This window comes from Raphanus sativus, chromosome 5, assembly GCF_000801105.2.
Source record: "Raphanus sativus cultivar WK10039 chromosome 5, ASM80110v3, whole genome shotgun sequence".
Classification (NCBI taxonomy): domain Eukaryota; kingdom Viridiplantae; phylum Streptophyta; class Magnoliopsida; order Brassicales; family Brassicaceae; genus Raphanus; species Raphanus sativus.
The window spans coordinates 32582126-32604433 of record NC_079515.1 but is presented as its reverse complement, the minus strand read 5'-3'; the positions used below and the strand labels follow the sequence as shown (position 1 = coordinate 32604433).

The window sequence follows — 22308 nt, the reverse complement described above, 5'->3', positions numbered from 1 at the left end:
CAACGTTGTCATTCAGGAGTCACGAAAACAATAATTAATTAGTGAAAATCGGCGCAAAAGCCCAAAAAAGTGTGTTAATATACAGTGTATCCAAGCAAGAAAGACGGGGGACCCATCGGAGAGACAAGACATCAAAGTTAATGAACAGGTGTCCATGTGAAGACAACTTCACGCGCTCTCTTTAAACACTTATAAACCGTCTGGGAAATTGTTGTAAAAGAAAGCTCGTAAATAAGCGAGAGAGAGAGAGACGAAGACCAAGAAGAAGAAGAAAGAGAACTAAAATCTCGGAAAAAGTAGAGGAAGTAGAGAGAAAAAGACAAGATAGCATTCTGATTCATGTGATTTTTCCCCCTTTTTTGATTTTGCTCTCGTGCTTCCCCTGCCTCTGTCGTTTTCTGGGCTTGTGATCGTTCGCTCTTTTACCTTGTATTTGGGTTTCTGAGTGTTGATTGGTTATAAAGTCTCGAACTTTCCCGGAAACTGGATCTGGGGTTTCTCGTTTCAACTCTCGCCTGAGAATAAAGGATGAATCTTTACGCCAAAGACAGAACGATTCTCTCTGCGCTGTTATTCGTCGTCGTTTTGATTTGCAACGCTTCGAGTTCGTCTTCAGCATCTGTAAGTTTGGCTGGATAAAAATCTTTTTTTTTTCACTTGATTATGGTTTAATGAATCCAGAAGTAGTAAATTCCAACTTTCCTGGTGAAGAAATTTCGCAATTTGTATCCATTTATAGAAAGTTTAAGAGACAGAGACATCAACGGTGGTTATGTTTGTTTGATTGACTCTTCCTTCTTTTGTGGTTTTGTTGAATTTAAAGGTTTATTTAACGGTTTGATTAAATATCTATGGATTAATAGAAAATTTGACTAATTTCGAGACCGAAAGTAATGACTCAAAAGACTTTTTTAATACTAATTTCAAGTCCAAGGAGTCTCTCTTAAGAGTTAGGTAATAAAAGTTCTTTTTTTTTTTGATGGATACAGGAAGCAATCACAATAAAGCCAAGACATTTATCTTTGCTAAAGAGTGCTTTACAACGGGTGTGAAATTAGATTTATTCAAAATGATCTCTTTTGTTGACTAGTTTATATTCCAAAAAAAAAGTTAAAAGAGATTTTTTTGGTTATAATTTTTAGCCAAGTGGAGAACAGTCTGAGCTATGGAGGCCAATGCCTGATCAAGGATGGAGTCCATGTCTTGATTTGGGAAACTCCCCTTGTAAGTATTTTTGTAAAAAAAATATTATCTCATTTTCTCCAGATTATATATCTGATCTCTCTCTCTTACTTTTTGTTATGGAGCAGCATTACCAGATAAAACGGAGGGATATATTCAGGTGTTTCTAGATGGAGGACTTAACCAGCAACGAATGGGGATATGTGATGCAGTTGCTGTTGCCAAGATCTTAAACGCAACGCTCGTGATCCCTTATCTCGAAGTGAATCCTGTTTGGCAAGACTCAAGGTAAATATGTTGTTTTCTTGAGAGAAAGTCTACAAAAGAGTGTGTTGTGTTGCTGAAAGTTTTAAGTTCTCTGTTTTGCTTGCAGCTCTTTTGTTGATATATTTGATGTGGATCATTTTATCAATTCCTTAAAGGATGACATAAGGGTAGTTAGAGAACTTCCTGAGGAACTCTCTTGGAGCACAAGAGAGTATTACAGCATAGCGGTTCGTGAAACCCGAGTTAAAACCGCTCCTGTTCATGCTTCTGCTAAATGGTATAAAGAGAATGTCTCACCCGTTCTTCAAAGGTAATCTCTTGTCTTTTAAAGAACATGTTAGTTTGGTTTAAAAGCTTTCGTCTGAAAGGGCTTTTTCGGTAGTTATGGGATTGCTGCTATTTCTCCGTTCTCTCACCGTCTATCGTTCGATCACTTACCTGCTGAGATCCAACGTCTAAGATGCAAAGTAAACTTCCAAGCTTTACGCTTTGTCCCTCACATTACATCGCTCGGTGACGCTCTCGTGAGCCGTCTTAGAAACCCGTTGTGGAGAAGCAGCAAGGATAGAAAGAAGAACGTGGATCATTTAGGAGACATGACAAACTCTCACAGCAGACGAGAGCCTGGGAAGTTCGCCGTTCTTCATCTTCGTTTCGACAAGGTTACATAAGATATTCACTTCTTCTCACAAACATCTGTTGAGTTGTTTGATCTTAAGAGTGTGTTTTGTATATATAGGACATGGCTGCGCATTCGGCGTGTGATTTTGGTGGAGGCAAAGCGGAGAAACTTGCGTTGGCAAAGTATAGGCAAATGATATGGCAAGGAAGGGTGTTGAACTCTCAGTTCACAGATGAAGAGCTGAGAAGTCAAGGACGGTGTCCGCTGACACCTGAAGAGATGGGACTTCTTCTGGCTGCTTTCGGTTTCGACAACAACACTCGTCTCTACCTCGCGTCCCACAAGGTCAGAGACTCTTCATCGACATTTTGCTTGTAATAAATACAGAGGAACTCTCTGTTTTGTCAATGTCTTTAAAACCGGATGGCAAGTTAACCGGAAATTTTTAGGGTCATCCGTCAATATAGTTTTTTTTTTTTTTGTCGACAACATTACAGACTCATATAGACTCTGTAATCCAAACTGGCTGCTCGGTATCCATATGGACAATATCCGTCAATATAGTTTGACCGGTTCAATTAGGTTCAATTAAGAATAAAAATACAAAATCTAAATGATTTGTTAGCTATTTTTTTTACTTCGGTAAATATTTTAAGCATAATTAAATGTAGTTATTATAGTTGCACAAAAAAAAGTTTCTAATAGAAATAATTGTGAAATAGAATTTAAATATAAACTAAATGGAATTCATCATTGTGGGGCATGGAAATTCAAATAATTGAATATAGTAAAGAATCTTTAAAAAAAATTATATTAATAGTTAAAATGATTTAAATTTCATAATAGAGTAAATTATAAATAAACCTAGTTTTTATCCATCCAACCCCGATTTGTGTTTGGTTCTTTAACCCGGTCCGACCGCTTGTTCGTCCAAGTTTCAAACACTGGTTTTTATGTTTTGTTTTGTACCAATCTTCAGGTGTATGGAGGAGAAGCTAGAATCTCAGCACTAAGACAAGTATTCCCAAGAATGGAAGACAAAAGAAGCCTTGCTTCCGCTGAGGAACGAGCTCGAATCAAAGGCAAAGCTTCTTTATTAGCTGCACTTGATTACTACGTAAGCATGCACAGCGACATTTTCATCTCTGCATCGCCTGGAAACATGCACAACGCTCTCGTGGGTCATCGAACGTTCGAGAATCTCAAGACTATTCGACCAAACATGGCTTTGATAGGACAGCTTTTCCTGAACAAAAGCATCATGTGGGTCGATTTCCAACAGGCGCTTGGGGAAGGACACGTGAACAGACAAGGACAGATCCGGTTAAGGAAACCGAAACAGTCGATTTATACTTATCCGGCTCCTGACTGTATGTGCCATGTCTGATTGATTACAGAACAAGTCCTTTAGATTGTTTTTTGATAATAAAAGCTTTGGTTCTTTGATGAGAGGCTGCTTTGGTTTTTTTACTTGAGAGGCTTAATAAAAAAGTAGTTACATTATGATTAGAAATCGAGTATATGATAAGAACAAGTCATGACTATTATTTTGCAATAAATTGTTATATTTCATATCAAGTGTAACACCACCATGCAAGCTTTTATTATTAGTAACGCAATGCTGGTGACGACAATGATAATCATTAATTTGAGGTAATGAGAAATCATAAATGAGTCGAGTGGATAAGCCTTCATTTTTAGCGGACGATACTCACAAGTGTATAGAATATGCTATTTATGATATATTCAGATTCTTATTAATGCACTAATTATCTGGTAATTATCTCTTCCTGTTAGCTATGTATTTCATTCTTCTTCTTTTTTGGTTAGGTATCTATCTGGACATTCCAATTTATCATTGACGGTATAGACATGTATAGGCCTCTTGGATTTAAAGGTCGACATAACTGAAAATTTAATGGAGGGTTTGGTTTAATTCTATAATTACACATAAATTAATTCTGGATATTATTAAGCAGAGTCAGTATATATAAACACAAAAAATCATTCTGAAACCTATAGATGATTTTGATTCGGGACATTGCATTGTTCCCAATTGAAAATTCAAAGATCTGTGATACTCCTTAAAGTCTAGTTCATCATTATATAACAAATTTTTGTTGAAATCGAATCGTTAAAATAGATAAACTTGTTCGTTTGTTAGTATAAAATAAAACCGCAATATCTGACCCCCCAAAAAAGAAACCGTAATATTCTGCCTTTTGTTGGTTATTTGGTAGAGAAATCAAGTGTAGTAAAGTCTAAAGTAGAAGCGTACAGAAACAGTTTCCACTGAACCAAGTAAACCGCTAACAACCGTCGGATCAATCTCGTTTTGGTTTAACAAAAGCGAGCCAGGCCCAATTAGAAAAAAAAAAAAGGATACTGTCAGTATAAATAAAAGCAAAACAGAGCAGAGAGATGGAGCTTCTTCTTCAATACAAAGTCAGGCAAAAGTCAGAGAGAGAGACGTCGTCGCTATTCTAGGCTCTCTTCCATCCACGATCAGACTTTTCTCTCTCTCTCTCTCTCATTTTTTTCTCGGTAAATATACGTTTGCGGAGTTACCGGAGATCTCTCTCTCTCTCTCTAAATCTCTTCCTCCTCGAATTTTCCGCATCCGAATCATTGATCGTCCTCTCCCCCTTGTTGTTTCTTCATTTTCACCGATCGCTTTTCGCTTTTCTATTTTTGAGGCACTCTGATCTGGAGAAAGCATTCATTAAATGACTTTCTATTATTAATGAGATTTAAATGATAATTAATAAAGCCATCTCCTTAATTTCGTTGTAAAACTGGAGAGTTGACTTTCTTCAATCAAGTTTCATTTTTCTTTGATGATTTAAATGGGGATGATGATGACATCATAAACAGTATTAATGGATTGGAGATTTTTCTCTTGCTGTTTGTGTTTGGTCAGTGTCATCATAGTGGTGACATTTTATTAAATGAAAAAAAGGAGGGTGTGATTTGATTAATAAGGTTTACTGTTTTTTCCTTTGTTGACAGGTCAGAGGAATAGAAGAAGAAGAAGATAAAAAGGGATACATGGCTGGATGATAAGAGCCTCATCTCCGGAGGAGTTTCGGAGTTTTTTTGTTTTTTTTAAAAAGATGGCAGTCTCTTTCCCTCGTCTTCCGAGGTGGTTGTGTGGTGGTAACTCTAAAGAGAGAGATAAGAAAGACTCCAGAGGATCCTCCTCCTCTTCACTCAAGAAGAAGATTTATAATAATAATAAGACTGGATCTTCTTATTCTACGGTGAAGAAGATTAAGAGAGGATGGATTGGAAGAGGAGGATCAGGAGGAGAGGAGGAGAAGATTGGGAACGTTGTCTACCCTCAACCTGATGATCCTGAGTGGTCTATTGGCTGGGTCGAGCCGCATGGACCAGGGTTTAAATGTGAGGATGATACTGGTGGTGGGTTTGTGGTTCTTGTTCCTTGTTACAAGAAATTAATTGATGGATCAGGGAATCATATTCCAAGCGGCGGCTTCTTCTCTCCTCCTGCTCCTGGTATGGTGTGGTTTATTTCCATTTTCATCATCATGATTCATTAATATTCGATCATCTTAGTGCATGTGTGATATGCAAGCTCTGTTTGTTGAAACTTGGAGAGTTTTTTATCACTCTAAAAATGCTTTTGTAGTCTTTTGAATTATGAATTGAATTGTTTATGTTTCTTCTTATGATAATGAATCCGCAGATGGGAAGAATATGGAACAGTGGCTGTCGTCTATGGGGAAGCTGTAATAAACTGGAGGATTGGCAAGATCAAGACTGTTTCTCTCATGTTATTTTCAGTTTCAAAATAAAGAATCGAATAATTCAAAAAAAAAAAAAGAGGCAATGATTCGTGGATAGCTTGTGGAGAAGTCTTGTGATTTTCTGTTGCAAGTGAGTGACACCAAAACATCAAGTCATCTCTCAAGAATCTACTAATGGACAAAGGCGATGCTGATGGAGACTTGCCAACATAAAAAGATTGAATGAAGAATGATGAATTGGTATGATATAAAATATGATTTTGAGTATTGGATATTTTTTAATGTGGGCTGATTCAAGTGAAAGCGTTTTCTGCTTCTGTGGTCGAGATTATTGGCCTTGGAAATAAATGTTTTTTCTGTGGTATGTGTAATAGTAGCGTATATGTACATAAGGTTCTGTTTAATTGTTTCTTTCTTCAATCACATGCCATGTATGCTTCCTTCCGACAACACAAGATCCCCAGCGTTGTACACGTTATATATAAGTCAGAAACATTGATCTCAAAAAAAGATTAAACCAAAGTAAATTCAAGCATGTTGCATACACTTTTGTTCAGATATGAAAGTTTTACTCCACTAGTCGTCTTTGGAGTCCTTTGGAAGTTGCAAACCCATGAGGCCGAGTAAATTGGAAGCAGGACCAGGAAGACCTTGCTGTGAGGAGTAGGATTCAAGCAGGTTCTTGACCAGGTTGAAATCTGCATCAATTGGTGTAAATTCATCATCATCATCTTCCTTCTCTTTTGAAGCCTTTGACGATTCCTGCAGATGCACATAAATATCATCAGCATCATCAAATATTCAAACTCTTCAAATACACAGAAAAAGAAAATGGTTTTGTGAGAATTACCCCGTTTTGCTTAGAAGAAGGTTGATTCACATGTTCAAAGCTCTTTTCAAGAGTTGAGTTCTTAAGCTCTTCATTCATTGCTCCAGAGTAGGACTCCATAAAGGCTTCCTTCTCATCATCATCGTTAGGATCTTCTCCTTCGCTATCATCTTCGAAATCCATGTCCATGGAAGATCCTTCTGAGCCATCACTGTCATCCTCAGCTTCTTCTTGACCACCTTGGCTCCCTAGCATTGACTCAATGTCTTTCATGAAACGGTCCACATCTAGATTCACCTCTTTGAAATCCCTGCACAAGTCAAGCAATAGACATTGTCATGACCTAACCTCATGAGAGAAAACAACAAAAATGAGAGATGTTCCTATGTTCAAGAAGATTAATAACCTGTTTTGTGGCACTTCTGCTCCTTTATAACTTGATACCTTGTGGATGAATTGTTCCATCGACTTTGAGATATCACCAAGATCAAAATTATTCACGTTCGCATCAGACGAGCCTCCACCACCTTCCTTTTCCTTTCCCTTGTGTTTTCTCTCCTTCTTTTCGTTATAAAACTCCATCTCCTTCTGCCTCTCTTGAAGAACAGAGTTCAACTCATCCTCACCGTCGTACAGCCAAGAATCATCATCAGAAACAGCGACTTCTTGACCCTTGAAGTCATCCTCCGAGTACGGCACAGCAAGAATCTCATCAATACGTCTAACAGGCGCACTCATAATCTCTCTGCACATAAAAGAGAGAAAACAAACAACTCAAAAGACGAACCTACTAAAAGAACCAAGAAACAAAGTATTCTTGTTACCTTGTTCTCGAAACAGACGAACTCTTCTGATAATACTCCTCAGCACTCTCCATCAACCTCTTGTACTCCTTGGACCCACAAAGCAAACCTTCAAAATAGCCATTCTTCTCGAGATTCTCCTTATACTTACTCCAACCACTCCCTTTTCCAACCTTCCCACCTTCCTTCCTCCTCGCCTGATACATCATCTCCATACCGCAAGCGATCTTCATCCCAATCTCAGCTTCAGTGTAAGCCACCCGGTCGCTGACGCTCGGCATCATCGGATAGCAACTCGGCGCCTGAAACTTCTGCTGCACGAGCTGAGCGTACATGGCACGTGACATCTTCACAAGAACAAGCACGAGCTCTTCGCCTCTGCTTAAAAACTTGTCCATCTTGGCCGCGTGTTTCATCGAGTCCACGTCACGGTCGTAAAACCCTTCCACAGCGAGGGAGATTAAAAAAGGCTCGTGCCTCAGCACGTGCGCCACGGAGGCGGGGACCCTAACCCTAACGCGATGCATACTCCTCCACGCCTTTTCGGGATAACCGGAGACCCGGTTCTTCAGCGCGGTTTGAACCGGATCCGACGCGCGGGACTCCTCGCCCCCGCGGCGGTCGAGGAGAAACCGCAGGGAGTCGAGGAGGGAAGGATCCGGGAGACGGCTGCGGGGGACGACGTGGAGGTCGCCGCCGCGGAGGAAGACGCGGTTGCGGCTAGTCTCGGGGTTGAGCCAGCGAGGGAGGTGGAAGGCGGCTTCGATGAGGAGAAACTCGCCGTCGGTGTCCCAGACGCGGAGGGAAGCGGAAGGGAACGCGGCGGAGATGCGGAAGAGGAGGAACGCGGCGAACCACTCGTCTTCTAGGTTGTCGCCGTACTTGAGCTTCCCGTGGAGGTGAGGGAGAGGAGTGTCGGCGCAGGGACAGGAGGGGGAGAGGGAGATCGAGAGGGAGAATGGCTCGTGCTGCCATATGTAGGGGGAAGTGAAGGGAGTGACGAAGTCGATGATTTGCAGGTGGAGCGATTGGAGGGAGGCGGAGGATTCGGGTCCTAAGGCGGAGAGGGAGGAGTCGGGGAAGATTGAGAAGAAAACGGTGTCGTCTGGGAGACGAGAAGAGGTTTGAGAGAAGAAGGGTGAAGAAAAAGATTCCGGTTCCATAGTTCTTTACTTCTGATGACTAACCTATTCACCGTCGGCGACGTTTTTAAACATATACTCGAAAAAACCCCCAGAAACCTTCTGGATACACTAGAAGGTCTCATCCTTCCTGACGCACTAGAAAGTTTTGGAGCATTGGTCAAATTCCCAAAACACCCTTATTCAGTTTTTCGTTTCTGTTTCTTTCTTCTTCGGACAGAAACTCAAAACTAAAAAAAATTTCGATTTTTGTGTTTTTATCTTTTCCTCTCTCGCCTTATGTACGATGTGTTACGGTCACAATCAATCGTTATCGCGCAACAGCCTCCGTAGCCGCCGATCCCACGACGGAGAAAACGAAGATACGGTGGGGGTGGTAGACGATCTTCGAGACCGGCTCGCTGAAACAGAGGCGAGGCTGCGAAGAGCCAGGGCGAGAGAAGCTGAGCTCAGCCGTCGGTTAGAGCAGATGAAGAGATTCGTCTCCGTCATGGAGATCATGGAGGCTTTCTTAGAACGGAGATTCCAAGAGCAGAAAGATCGAATCGATCGCCTCTTCTCTCCCGTATCCACCAAATGAAAGGATCTTTCGTCTTCTTCCTCTGTTTTTTCTCTGTTTGTTTGTTCTGTTACAACTTGCAATGGATCTCTTCTTCACTTTGGACTCTCTCTTGTTGCGTTTGATAATTGTTAAAAATTAAATCTTTGTTGAATCAAAACACAAAGTTAGAAACTTTCTTTGAGTACAAAAGTAGAAACTTAGGAGGAAGCTTGTGCTGCTCGTTTGCTATGCCAATCTTGAATGAGAGCACGAAGAGTATGGTTAGGTGTTAGAACTTGATAATCCAGTCTCAGATTAGTCATAGGAGAGGTGTCATGTCCCATGCTTAGCCATTCCTCTATTGCCTCCAGCTCATATGAGAACCCATCCGCTGCTACATGTGGATTCTTCATCACTTCCTGAAGTATAGGACATATGAAAACACTCGGTATCTCATTCCGATCCGCTTCATCGGTATTCGAACTCGTTGCTGCTTCCTCGTATCCTCCTTTGGTTCTAAACTCATCTGCCTTCTCCACTATCTTACCAAGCTCCTCCATGATCTCTTTCGTCGAATAATCAACGTTCCCTCCTCTGTTAACCGAAGCGCATCTCACCGCGAGTGCACCGAACTCCTTAGCTAACTCCAACGGCCACTTACCAGCCGTCTGGTCCAAATCCCTGAGAATACTCGCCTGGTTCATCGACATCGCCTTGAGCAAACCAGGCCAGTTCCTCCCCGTCAAAAGATGAAGAACCAACACACCAAAAGCCATCACATCAGGCTTTGTATCGGTCTGATGCATCGCGAGTCCAAACCCCGTTATCTTAGCTACAAGGTTACGGTCCAAGAGGATCTTGGAAGGCGTGAGGCGACCGTGGACGATCGGTTTAGGCTTAACCGAATGTAGAAACCCGAGTCCGGAGCAGACTTGGTGTGCTATACGTATCCTATCGTGCCATTTGAGTATCTTGCTTCTTCTTGTCTTCCTCTGCGATGTGAATAGGTTATCCCTCAAGTTCCCACTGTGCATATACTCGAAGAGTATGCACTTTGGCTTCTCCGAGCAGTATCCAGCTATTGCCACCAAGTTAGGATGCCTAACCTCGTTAAGAAGCCTCACCTTTGCTGCGAAATCCTCATCCGATAAACGGTCGCCGATCACTTTCACGGCCATAGTCGTGTGTTTGATCCTCCCTCGGTACAAGTTCGTCCAGTTACCTCCAGATTTCAACCTCAACCGATCAGAGTAACCCTCTGTGGCCAGTCTTATATCCTCTGCAACGTACTCTCTATACCCACACTTTGCTTCTTCTTCTTCCTCTTGCTCCAAGACTCCTTTCTCTTTGCAGAACTCGATCCTGCGGTTGAAAACATCTCTCTGGTTCCTAAGTTTCTCGATCTCCATCACCATCTCTCGTTTCTCTAACGCAACCCTCTCCAGCTCAGCTTCTGCTTGCAGTTTAGCGTCTGACATTGTCTTAACCTTGCTTGCGAGCTCTTCTCGTAGCTCACCTAGAGAACCTAGCTTTGCTTTTCCTTTTTCGACGTCGTTCTTTGCTTGTTCGATGCATTCTCTGTCTGAGTCTAGCGTCTCTTGGAGCTTCTCTCGCCTCTCGGTTTCCTCTTTGATCCTATCTTCGAGCTCTTCAATCTTAGTTTTCAAAACCAACCAATAAAAAGTTTTAGGGACACACTGAATCTTTTAAAAGTTCTTGTTTTAATTTTTACTTACTCTGCAGTTGCATAAAGAGAGAGCCCATTCAGCTTTGTCTGATCTCTCAGAGTTGACTTTGACTTGTCTCATGTTCTCATCTATCATCAATTTAGCTTCATTCACCTTTCTTCTCACATACTCTAACTTCTCCTCTACATTCTGACATTTTCAACACATGAAAAAATGTCAAAAAAAAAAATCAAAATCATTTAAAAAAAAAACAAATCAAGAAAAAGGTATATTCTCTTAACCATATGTTGCAGCACGTCTTCACCATCATCACCATTTTCATCCTCTTCTTCTTCTTGGACATTGTCTTCATCGTCTTCTTCAAGATTCAAACTCAATAATTGCTGGAAATAAATCTCCATCTCTTGCAAGTTCTTATCCCATGGACTTCCACTAGCCGTTGGATCATCATTGCTGTTAGATGAACGGTCTAGGTTTCTTCCAGGATCATGGAACATTTTACCAATCCAGCTAATAATATTGTTGTTGTTCACATCGTTCTCTCTCTTTAGCAAAACCATTTTGCCTCCACAGATTATATAAAACTCGCAAAAATCTGGTTTGTTTTGGTATATATGGAACGATCCGCTTATCGCACTCTTAGATTTCCTGAACAAAAAATTTATGAATTTTTTTCAAGCTTGAAGAAGTAGGGGAAAACTTTAAACGTGTTCAAGAAGTTACCAAGATGATGAAGATCTCATGAAGGTGATTCCCATGACGAGTTTTGTGATTCGGAGCTTTGAGATCAAATCTAGGATTAGCACTTGGATTGAATCATCTTCCTTCTCCACCTTGTGTAACTCTGCTTTCACCTGTAACTGTTATTTTAAAACAGCATAAGAAAAAGAAAAAAAAAACAGAGGAATATAACGGAATTATAACAGAAAGAAAAAAGGTTAAACCTTTTTACAAAAAGTGACGTATTTAGACAGCAGCTTGTTGATCTTTTGGTCCTCGTACTTTCTGAGTACTTGAAGCTTCTCCTCGCTCACAGAACTCGCTGGAAGCTTCCCAACTGTGGTGGTGATACAACACATGTGTAAATTGGGGGTTCTTTGATTGAAAATAAAAAGGAAGAGGTGAGAATTGAGAAGGAAGAGATTGTACAAGGGGTGTAAACGAAATCTTGAGAAATGTTGCAGAGATGGAGAAGAACGATGGAGATTGGGATGTTGTTCCATTTCTTTAAAGCCCAGTCGATCGTCTTGAAACCTTCTTGTAAATCGTTTCCTACAGCTATGTACACTTTCTCCATCGTTGTTGTTGATCCTTTTGCTTCTTCTTCCAATACCTGATTCTGAACTTCTTCCATCTTGTTTTGTTTTTGTTTTCTTTCTAGTTTGTGTGTTTTGTATCTGACAGAATTTCGATCTAGTTTTTATGTAAATTCTACTTTGAGAGAGAAAGATCTTTGACTTTTCGTATTTTTGTTAAGTTGACTATGGAAACAGCCTGAAAAATTACACAACATGACGTGCTAGCATGTAACATCCGTGCTGACCAAAGCATCGGCTAAGATAAGATTCATAATTTTTGTTGTCACATAAGAGTCCTATCTTGAGCATAAAATTGCTTCGAAAAGGCCCAGGTTCAGTCTTCAACTCGTTATGACTTTTGAAGCCCATTAGAGCTCTTTTGTATTTAACCGAGGGCCGCCATTCGTAGCCTAAAGTTCATAAACATCCTTTGAGATTGTATAATCTGAATTAGGTTTTGCAAGTATGTCAGTGAAAAAATACATATAGAATATACATCACATCTAAAACATGTGCATTTTATAAAATATGTGTAAGTCTCAAATATAACTGACGGTACAACAACAAATTCCTTTATATATAGACGTTATGTATATTTCTGACACAATAACATTTAGAACTTGTTAATCATATCACTTTATCAGATGAATGCGTTTATATTAATCATGTCGTGGTTTTCTTTTTATTAAAGAACATGTCATATTCATTAGAATAATAAACCGGTGAATATTTCAATTAATTTACCGGTGTAACTTTAAGTTTAAACTAAACAATCAAAAAAAAACTAGGTACAGCTATTTACAGCTTGCGGTGTCGCGTTATTCTTTAGTCGCGTGGCTGTAACGCTTGACTAATTAGTAGTCACACTCCACGTATGCTTTGTTGAGTGATTGTTTAGTCGTTTTTTCTTTCTTAAGTAAATATATGTTCACCTGTTTTCTCACTGTTAAATAAACTCGTTTCTTAAAATCATTGTATTGTAGTTTAATGTGTGCTAGCATTGTCAGTTTGTCACCCCAAGTGGTTTGTTACGATGCAGCCACGAACTGTAGGCGTGCAGCTTTGTTTGAAGTTTATACCATTTGCATGTGTTTACCAGAATATTCTACATATTTCTGTATGTTTTCAGACACAATAATATTGGTTATGCTATCATATCATAAGAATTAAATCATAGTCATATCAAAATCAGACATGCATGGTAAAATTCGATATCCACAATTAACAGATACAACATAGTGATTTCTTCACAAGAAATAAAGACTGTGAGAGTACGACAAAATAGAGATTAAGACAAAAAAAAAAGTTTAGAGAGGGTAATTAGAGACGACGACGGGGATGCACGTGCGTGGCCGAAATCCTCGACCAGAAAAAATGATGAATCAAAAGATGCTGCGCAAGTGCCTCTACGGTCAAAGAACAAAAGCAACTGTTGTCACACTTAGCCCAAGTTATTGGACCTTCCCAGAAAATACTCCCATCTTAAAACCTGATTACACAATTAATTTTGAATGAATTTACAACCATCGCGTTTAATTAAATGCTTTGGAATAGAACCAATGAACCATTGTTTTATTGTTGTTTAAAGACAATTTGGATCGCGTGATAAACATGTGATTTGTGAACAATGAGAGCCATTTGTTATTCTCCAAAGGTGCTAGATTTGGACACGTCTACGAGACGCCATCATATGGTCTTAAGTTATAATCCGCGATTGCTTAAAATATGTAACCGATCGAATGTGCCAACAAACAATGCTAGCGAGAAGCAAAGTCTCGTTGCAGTCTAATAACACAGTAAGGAAGGACTGGATCAGAATGATCTTATTCGCATTGATCGGCACATTGTGTGTTTTCATCTTCTATCATTCGTTTGTGGTTATAAGCTTACTGGAAATATATAGCTATAATCTCATACAATCTCGGAGAGAATATGTTAATTTAGTGATTGGTATAATGTTTCTAAACGTAAAATGACACGACTAGGCTTAGTTGGTGATAGACATGACGATTATATATATTTGTCAAGGTAAAAGGTTGAATAAAGTAAGAATTATAGGATAGGAGATGCTTTAAACAATAAGACATTAGGCCTTAATCACGTGCCTTAATTGCTGGTCACATTTTCAAAAGTTAAATATGTTCCTTCATTTTCTTACAGAGGGACCCCGCACTACCATCTGGAAATTTGTCTCATCCACCACGCCACAAGCCTTTTCTTTTTTATTTGTAACACACACAAGCCATTTCTCGACATAGACATAAATGTTATAACAATTTAACCTGAAGGTGTATTGTATTCGCATTGTACTGTATTCTACTTTAGTTGTATAAGATTTTGTTCATAAACAGAAGTAAGCAAAATCGAACGGGTCGAACTGCGAATACCAGGTTAAACCAGATCCGGCTCGGGTGAAAGTAGGTAAAAGTAAAACCGGCATTTTGACAAATGCATGAAGGGCACGTGGATGATTGGAACAATAAAAGATGGTAAATGACACTATTGAATAAGGAGGGCAATGGCATTATAAAACAAAGTTGCAAATAGCCATAGCAAATGCGTACAGTGTTTTTGTCTTCCAGATATTTTGCGACCTTTGTTCCAGACAAATATTTCTCTTTCGCAGGGCTAAAGGCTTTAAAGCTCACCTCCACCTCCTAGAAACATTATTTTATTATAGATTTTCAACATACTCCATATAGTACTAATCTGATACTAATTTAATGAATTTTCTTAATGATTCAAACTACGCCAGTCGAATAAATTAGCATGTCAATACTTCAATTGATTTTGCTAGTGATGATTTAAACAAATTTGGGTGGGTCCAAATGCATTCGACTTAAAATAATACGATATGGTACTCCTAAACTAACTTTATCTTAATCAATTAGCTTTTTGGTAAGTTAAATGATACGTGTGTGTGTGATTTTGCATAATTTTGAAAAGCAAAAAGTGACACTCTTTCGTCCCGTCCGGTTTACACCGGTCGATAAACAAGAAATCGTGCCTACTTTTTTCTCTTCTCTACCATCTCTATATTATAAAGTCCTCTCCTGTTCTCTACCTATCCTTCTTCCTTTCGTTAGAAAAAAGCCTCTAAAGCTTAGATAAGAGCTAATAAGGTGACTGTAACGCTTAATCTAACGAGTTTTTTTCACATAGTCAATCAGTTTTGTCCTTATCCACAGATTTTTAACATGAAAAAGTCTCAAACTTTGAAAACTCGCTCACTCTCTCTTTTCTCTCTCTCTGTTAGATCAGGGTTTTAGATGGCGAATTGGTTAACGTTTGCAGTGTCACCAATGGAGATGATGAAATCACCTGAGCATCATCCCAACTTCGTTTCTTATGACGAGTCTTCAACTCCTTACCTCATCGACAACTTGTATGGTAAAAATAAAGTTTCGTCCTTTCCTCTCACCCAGTGACGTATACTCATACGGGTGTGTGTGTGTGACTTATCCTCCTTAGCGGTTGATTTATTTTGTCGTTTTCCCCCGAGAAAGGAGAGATCTTTAAAACTGTAAATAAATCCCCTTCGTCGCTTTTGTTTAAAGTTGCTAACTTTGTGTTTTTTTTTTTTGGTATTCAAGTGTTGAAAGAAGAAGCTCAGACTTCAATGGCGGATTCAACAGCCTTGGCTTCTCTCTTCGACCCGCCGCAAACTCATTCTCCCAAGCTCGAAGACTTTCTCGGCGATTCTTCCTCGACGCAGCAGCAGCAAGACTCTTCCTCCTCTCTCGCTCAAATCTACGATCCACGTCTTCACGCCGGAGCTACTGCAGGCTTCGCCTCCTCCGGTGATGATCATCATCAACAGAACTTCGAGGAGATGGTGGTGGAGGCAGGGGCTGCTAGCGAAGAAGGTTGCACCAAGGAAGGAGCTTTGTCTCTAGCGGTTATCAACACTGATCTTCGTTGCGATAACGGCGGCGAGATAGTCGAGAACAGTAATAAAAAGGTTGTGGTGGAAACATCGACTGATGATGTTGATTCAAAGAAGAAGAAGAAGAAGGTTGTTGAAACATTTGGACAACGTACTTCGATTTACCGAGGTGTCACACGGTAAAAATTAATTGATTCATAGTGCATTTAACTCAAAGTTTTCTCCTTTTTTTTTTTACTTTCGTGCAACGTTGAGACCTCAAAGTTTTGATCTTTTTCTTGAGGGTGAGAAAAAGATCTAATGTTTTAACTTAGAGGGGTAACTTGGGAATGCAATGTAGTAGGGATCTATGAGACCAGATTCAAAGTTTTTTCTATTTTTTTTTTTGAATTAATAGAGTTTTGATTGATGCAGACATAGATGGACGGGAAGATACGAAGCACATCTATGGGATAACAGCTGTAGGAGGGAAGGTCAAGCCCGAAAAGGACGTCAGGGTAATCTGTCTCCTCATTTTAATATCTTTAGTATATATATATGATTTGAAATATAAAAAAATCATATGAAACAATTTCATGAAATCATTCGGTAGTTTTTAGTATTTTTGAATGTTTGCATTTCAGTAAGCAAACAGTTTAGGTAACAAATGATCTAACCTTTAATGTAGAGAACAACAATTCGTCTTTGTCTTATAGTAGGGACTCCTTACTAGGGGGAGAATAAGTCTATAGCTGAATCGAGATATTATGGTAGTTATCTTTCTCTCAGTAATGGAAGCAGTGTAAGGGTTTTGTCAATGAAGAAAGAGTGTGATAATGCATGCAAAAGATTCCCACATATATTGAATTTACTTTAGAGCTCTCTCTCTCTCTCTGTGATGATTGATAGGACTTTTAGTATATTGCATAAAATGTGGAGAAAGAGCCAAACTTTAAACTGAAAATTCAAACAGAAAGGACTAACAATAATAGAATGGAATTATGTATTTATATGCTTGTTTTTTTCCCATGGCAATGCTGCCGCCATTTTTGTTCACAAATCTTTCTTTCAAAATCTCTCATAGGGGAGTGGGGACCCAATGCTGATGCAATATCTGTTTCTTGATTTGACATGTTTTCAGACCCCCCTTTTGACTCTTTTTTATCACATCATTATTATTATTATTATTATCTGATATGCAATGCACAGATATTATTAGGCATGTGATGTAAGACTGACTATTTTAGCCACTATGCAATGTTTTCGTTTGCTAGCTTTTGGGTTTGAAATTGAAATTGTAAGAATCTTTTTGGGGTTTATGAGATTTGATGGGTAGGGTTCTTTATGTCAGATTCATTTGTATGTTTTGTTCACATCACACACAAAAGCAAAGTTGTGATGTATGTGAAAGCTGTGAACACACTAGAGGAATCTAGCTTTGACCCCAAAATATTAAACCCGTCCTTTGTGAATTATTGTAAATAGTTTCAAATCAAATGATTAATGATCCTTGTCTTGGCTAAACCTGTTTTTCTTTGTTTTTGCATGTACCTTCGAATATATGGATTCTCAATTGTATCCCGGGGCTTCGACAGTGTACTTAGGTAAGCAAGATCGTAAGACAGTTTTATCTAATAGAGATATATTGAGTTTTGACAAAATGATGGTTCATTTTAATATGGTATAATTAATAAAGGTGGATATGACAAAGAAGATAAAGCAGCTAGAGCCTATGACTTAGCAGCTTTAAAATACTGGGGTCCTGCTGCTACTACCAATTTTCAGGTTCTATGTCTACACTCTCCATAATGATTTGGTTTGTTTTTTTTTACTTTATGTTAACTCTGCTTAACTTGTTTATGCTTATGTTGTTGAATTTTAGATAGCAAGTTATTCAAAAGAATTGGAAGAAATGAATCACATGACCAAGCAAGAGTTCATAGCATCCATTAGGAGGTGAGTGACTCCAATGAAGATTGCTAATACATATATCTTCTTGAAGATTTATAATGTTTTTTTTTAATTTATTTTGGGTGTATGTAAAAATGTATTCAGGAAAAGTAGCGGTTTTTCTAGAGGAGCATCGATATACAGGGGTGTGACAAGGCACCATCAGCAAGGTCGCTGGCAAGCAAGAATCGGCCGTGTTGCAGGAAACAAAGATCTTTACCTCGGAACCTTCGCTACTGAAGAGGAAGCAGCAGAGGCTTACGACATTGCAGCCATCAAGTTCAGAGGAATCAACGCGGTGACTAACTTTGAGATGAACCGTTACGATGTTGAAGCCATCATGAAAAGCTGTTTCCCTGTAGGAGGAACAGCTGTGAAACGACATAAGCAGCAGCTCTCTCTTGAATCTCCTCCTCCTCCTCCTTGTGATGACCATAACAACCAACAACGTTTGCTTCTTCCATCTCCTTCTTCTACTTCCCCGGAGCTAGACCCTAACTCAATCCCATGTGGGATTCCATTTGAGTCTTCGGTTCTCTACCATCACCACCAGAGTTTCCTTCAGTATTATCCTGCAGTCCCTGATCCTACTATGGTCCAGGTTCCTATGATGAACCAAGCTGATCAGTTTTTAATGTGGTACTAAAAGATCACCAATGTTGGTTTTTGATTTTTGGCTAGCCCGTAAGCTGACACGTTAGTGTGTTTATCCCTTTCTTTTGTTAACTCTCTAGGCTCTAGGAAGAAGCAGAAACTTTTGGGGTTCAATTTTGTACTAGTGGTGGAAGTGGATTGTTGTTCTTTTCCTTAGCGGTGGTTTATGGGTTTTAGTAAACTTTTTTTTTCTTATTATGTAATCGGCGGCTTATCGGTATAACTTTTGTTTTCGTTTATGAATGAATGAATATATCTTCCTCAGATGTTCATAGTTACCACGTTACATATAGAAGTGCTGAAATGATTTGGTTCTGTAGCCATGTCTTACTTATTTTGCATCCTGTGAGTCTTAATAGAAGAATCCCTAATAAGAAGATTATAAAGTTTTTAGATGTTAGATTAATTATACCTACTTTGAGATTAAAAAGTTATTGAGATTTTAGATGAATTATCCAAATTGATTCCAAAAGTTACTACAGCTTTCATATGGAGAAACAGAGACAAGCACATGTTGAAAGACAAAAGCATAAGAAGCTGAGACTAATGGAAAACTATGCATACAACACTTTCCTCTTTTGGATATATACTTTTACAATGGAGTAATAGCTGAATCAAAATCACAGCTAAGAAGAAGAAAATATCACTTCTGTTGTTTGTTGTTGTTGATTCTTTTTCTTTGGAGTTGAGTTTTTGAAGATACATTTCTTTTTTCTTTTTTGGTGTGTGTGTGTGTGTGTGTTGATTTATCAGATTGCTTCACTCCATCAATAGTTGTCTATGCCGAGTGAGATCATTAAGATACGAGGAAGATGTGTGATCTTGTAAGTCACACCCGTCGAGACTCTTTCTTCTTGATATCAGTTGCGTCGTCTCAGCTAACCTGTCCTCTCCTCCTCCTCCACGCAGTAGCTGCACCAACTGCATCCATAGTTGCTTTTATTAGATTGAGCCCTGCCTAATGGTTCTGTTATATCTAGGAACATACCCGGTTCATATCAGGACGCATAGTGGGCACATGGTGTATGCACATCGAAGCTGTTTCCATCACTCTTTTCATCTCCGTTGCCTCAAACTCATTCCCTAGCTTAGGATCAACTATTTCCTCCACGCTCCTCTTCTCCAGAAGCGGTTTCGCCCACATAACTATACTTTGCCTGCTAGCTGTATCAACAGCTCGACGACCAGTTATGATCTCTAAAAGCAACACTCCGAACGCAAACACATCCGTCTTCTCATCAACAATCCCATGCATAAAATACTCTGGTGCTAGATACCTTTGTAAATAACAACAAAGGAACCAAACTATGTGTTTAGTATTTTTGATCAAAACAGAACAAAATGTTCACAGAAGTCTATGTCTGACCCACCCGAATGTGCCTTCGATGGGGAAAACAATGTGATGAGGCCAGTTCTCTGGGAGCCACTTAGCAAGTCCGAAGTCTGATATCTGAGCTTCGTAGTCATGATTAAGAAGAATGTTGGAAGCTTTAATGTCACGGTGGATAATACGTCGAGGGCAATCGTTGTGAAGATAACTCAAACCATCAGCTATACCCAAAGCAACTCTATACCGTTTCTTCCAATCCAAACACTCCTCCTCAGACCCTACCATTTTAAACAAAAAAAATAAACACAAAAACCAACAACAAACAATGCGTCTTTTTATTGAGAGTAGTGTGTGTACCAAAGAGAAGAGAAGCGAGAGAGCCGTGAGGAGCGTACTCGAGCACAAAATGCAAACCACGATCGCTGCTGAAACCTCGAAGCTTAGCTGCGTTTGGGTGGTTAACGTGTGCGATCATCCCTAGCTCCGACAAGAAGTCGCTGACTCTCTCTTCTGCTTCGTTACCGTGCCTCGTAAGCTTCTTGATCGCCACCGTCTCTCCGTCACGTAAAACTCCTTTGTACACCTCCGCATGTCCTCCTTTCCCTATCATATTCTCTAACCACAACAACAAAACCCAAGACCCAATGTTAATGTCAAACTGGTGGGTTTATCTAATATTATCCGAAACCCGAAAACCAAACCGGACCAGAAAACCTAAACTAAAACAGGAACTGTAGATTTTTTTTAACCTCAAAAAACCAAAACCGAACCCAACCAAAAACCAAATCTGAATACCCTAAATATAACGGAAATGTAGTTTTAAAAATAATTAAAATGGTTTTAACGGGTTTTATTCGGATGTTCGTTTGTTTTTTGTTTTTTTTTTTTCAGTTCTAAAGCCAAACAAAATTCAAACCATTTCTAATTCGGTTATGTTTGGGTTCTATAGAAAAATAAAAAAAAAACTTTAACCGAACCGAACCGGAAACTCAAATGTCTAAAGGCGTCTATACCAGTATTAAAACCGTCGGTGGCGGCAACGAGCTCATCGTAAGTGAAATTACGCCACGAGGGTTTAGCGACGAGGAACTGGCCGCAGTCGAACACGTTATCCGGAGAAGGAGATGATGATGATAGCTTCGGCTGTTTCCGCCTCATGTTCTTCCGCGTGAGCTCGTAGCTGGCGAGGAGAGGGATCACAGAGAATCTCCTCATCGATTTCTTCTTGATCGACTCGATCATCTTGTTCCACTGACGTCCGTTCGTTGACGGCGACGACGACAACGATTTATCAGGAGAGCAGGAGCTGCTGTTGTCGGAATCAGAGCTCGTTACTGGTATCTCGAGCACGCATCTCGGCGATGGATCCTCCGCCTCTGTTTTTTCGTTGCTTCCTTTGATCTTCTTCTTCTCCATTTCTACAAACAAAAGATTTGTCTTTTTTTGTTTATTTTTCTCGATGGAATTAATCAGAAAGATTCTAACTTACTAAGCCATTTTTACCTTCAACGGCCATTGGTTTGAAGAAGAAGCTTTCGATTGTTATTGTTTTAAAAAAGAAAAAAAAAACTCAAAAGCTTTCATGAAAGTTTCTCCATCTCCGAGAGGAGGGAGGAGAAGAAGCACGGAGGCCTCTCGGGGAGAATCCGGAGAAACAGGGAAACAGAGGTTTTGTCTTTCTTTTGTCTCGTTTAAGACTCTGTTATTGTTATCTTTAGTAATATGTTTATTTTTAGAAGATTAAGAAAGCAGCAAAGTGGATGAAGAAGAAAGAAAGAAAGAAGATGACTTGTAATGGATTGGAATCTTTCTGCTATATTTATACAACTCCACCACCCATGCAAGTCATGTTCTGTTTATCTTATTTTTGAATATTTAATTTTGAATTTTAACAACAATAATATTACGAATAAATAATAATTTTGAAGAAGATGAGTTTGATAATACGATGCCGTATACATCGCTTTCCAACGAACAGACACGATGTCGGTTGATATAACTGGAGCTGCTCGATGGCGTTTTCCGTAATTACAGTGAATGAGAAGACAAGACATCCTCTCTTTGGCTTATGGTTGTGACTTGTGAGGCTGGCTTTAGCTTCTTTGTGTTTTATTTATCGGTTGCTATTTAATATTTAGGCATGTGAACGTACTGACATCTTGTTTTCTTTTTATATCTTTGGTCCCGTCAAGCCACTCCTCTTTTGTTCATTACTGTAAAAACATCACAAAACGAACTTTATGAAATGCCATAAGACTGTGGTTTCTCGAGCTTAATTAAGAATTGTTTTCGCTTATCGTGGCACCACCTTCAACATACACATGCAACATTTGGCAAAAGAAGCTTGACCACTCTAGGGGCCTAGACCAA

General features: G+C 39.3%; 7 protein-coding genes across 11 annotated transcripts; 4 read left to right on the top strand and 3 right to left on the bottom strand.

Annotated features, from left to right (window-relative positions):
• The first annotated feature begins 218 nt into the window (after window positions 1-218).
• LOC108859110 (O-fucosyltransferase 39) lies at window positions 219-3574 on the top strand. Of its 2 annotated transcripts, XM_018632957.2 has the most exons (8): window positions 220-621; window positions 990-1046; window positions 1143-1224; window positions 1311-1470; window positions 1556-1759; window positions 1832-2111; window positions 2189-2416; window positions 3051-3574. In XM_018632957.2, exons 1-8 carry the CDS (start codon window positions 529-531, stop codon window positions 3456-3458), a joined length of 1512 nt encoding a protein of 503 aa, XP_018488459.2. In that variant the 5' UTR covers window positions 220-528; the 3' UTR covers window positions 3459-3574. The 2 variants fall into 2 exon arrangements, with proteins under 2 accessions (XP_056842183.1, XP_018488459.2); XM_056986203.1 differs by lacking the exon at window positions 990-1046 and having other exon boundaries at window positions 219-621.
• An 877-nt stretch (window positions 3575-4451) lies between these two features.
• On the top strand, window positions 4452-6261 carry LOC108859113 (uncharacterized). The gene is made up of 3 exons (XM_018632962.2): window positions 4452-4615; window positions 5081-5587; window positions 5778-6261. Exons 2-3 carry the CDS (start codon window positions 5128-5130, stop codon window positions 5822-5824), a joined length of 507 nt encoding a protein of 168 aa, XP_018488464.2. The 5' UTR covers window positions 4452-4615; window positions 5081-5127; the 3' UTR covers window positions 5825-6261.
• A 72-nt stretch (window positions 6262-6333) lies between these two features.
• LOC108859105 (protein ecdysoneless homolog) lies at window positions 6334-8714 on the bottom strand. The gene is made up of 4 exons (XM_018632952.2): window positions 7492-8714; window positions 7074-7412; window positions 6689-6977; window positions 6334-6600 (listed from the first exon to the last, which is right to left on the bottom strand). Exons 1-4 carry the CDS (start codon window positions 8631-8633, stop codon window positions 6415-6417), a joined length of 1956 nt encoding a protein of 651 aa, XP_018488454.1. The 5' UTR covers window positions 8634-8714; the 3' UTR covers window positions 6334-6414.
• A 137-nt stretch (window positions 8715-8851) lies between these two features.
• LOC108862493 (protein SKIP34) lies at window positions 8852-9276 on the top strand. Its single transcript, XM_018636639.2, has one exon. It carries the CDS (start codon window positions 8899-8901, stop codon window positions 9190-9192), a length of 294 nt encoding a protein of 97 aa, XP_018492141.1. The 5' UTR covers window positions 8852-8898; the 3' UTR covers window positions 9193-9276.
• Window positions 9239-12291, bottom strand: LOC108862490 (putative U-box domain-containing protein 50). The gene is made up of 6 exons (XM_018636633.2): window positions 11991-12291; window positions 11786-11898; window positions 11565-11701; window positions 11123-11489; window positions 10890-11030; window positions 9239-10808 (listed from the first exon to the last, which is right to left on the bottom strand). Exons 1-6 carry the CDS (start codon window positions 12193-12195, stop codon window positions 9372-9374), a joined length of 2400 nt encoding a protein of 799 aa, XP_018492135.1. The 5' UTR covers window positions 12196-12291; the 3' UTR covers window positions 9239-9371.
• A 2951-nt stretch (window positions 12292-15242) lies between these two features.
• Window positions 15243-18874, top strand: LOC108859111 (AP2-like ethylene-responsive transcription factor AIL7). Of its 4 annotated transcripts, none has more exons than XM_056986188.1 (8): window positions 15243-15261; window positions 15396-15529; window positions 15733-16204; window positions 16440-16522; window positions 17600-17608; window positions 17701-17789; window positions 17887-17960; window positions 18060-18874. In XM_056986188.1, exons 2-8 carry the CDS (start codon window positions 15409-15411, stop codon window positions 18598-18600), a joined length of 1389 nt encoding a protein of 462 aa, XP_056842168.1. In that variant the 5' UTR covers window positions 15243-15261; window positions 15396-15408; the 3' UTR covers window positions 18601-18874. The 4 variants fall into 4 exon arrangements, with proteins under 4 accessions (XP_056842168.1, XP_056842169.1, XP_018488460.1 ...); XM_056986189.1 differs by having other exon boundaries at window positions 15245-15261; window positions 15396-15524; XM_018632958.2 differs by lacking the exon at window positions 15243-15261 and having other exon boundaries at window positions 15299-15529.
• Window positions 18875-19024: 150 nt separating this feature from the next.
• LOC108861223 (receptor-like cytosolic serine/threonine-protein kinase RBK1) lies at window positions 19025-21756 on the bottom strand. Its single transcript, XM_018635052.2, has 6 exons — window positions 21442-21756; window positions 20952-21356; window positions 20296-20553; window positions 19979-20216; window positions 19597-19885; window positions 19025-19529 (listed from the first exon to the last, which is right to left on the bottom strand). Exons 1-6 carry the CDS (start codon window positions 21452-21454, stop codon window positions 19368-19370), a joined length of 1365 nt encoding a protein of 454 aa, XP_018490554.1. The 5' UTR covers window positions 21455-21756; the 3' UTR covers window positions 19025-19367.
• Between the last annotated feature and the right edge of the window lie 552 nt (window positions 21757-22308).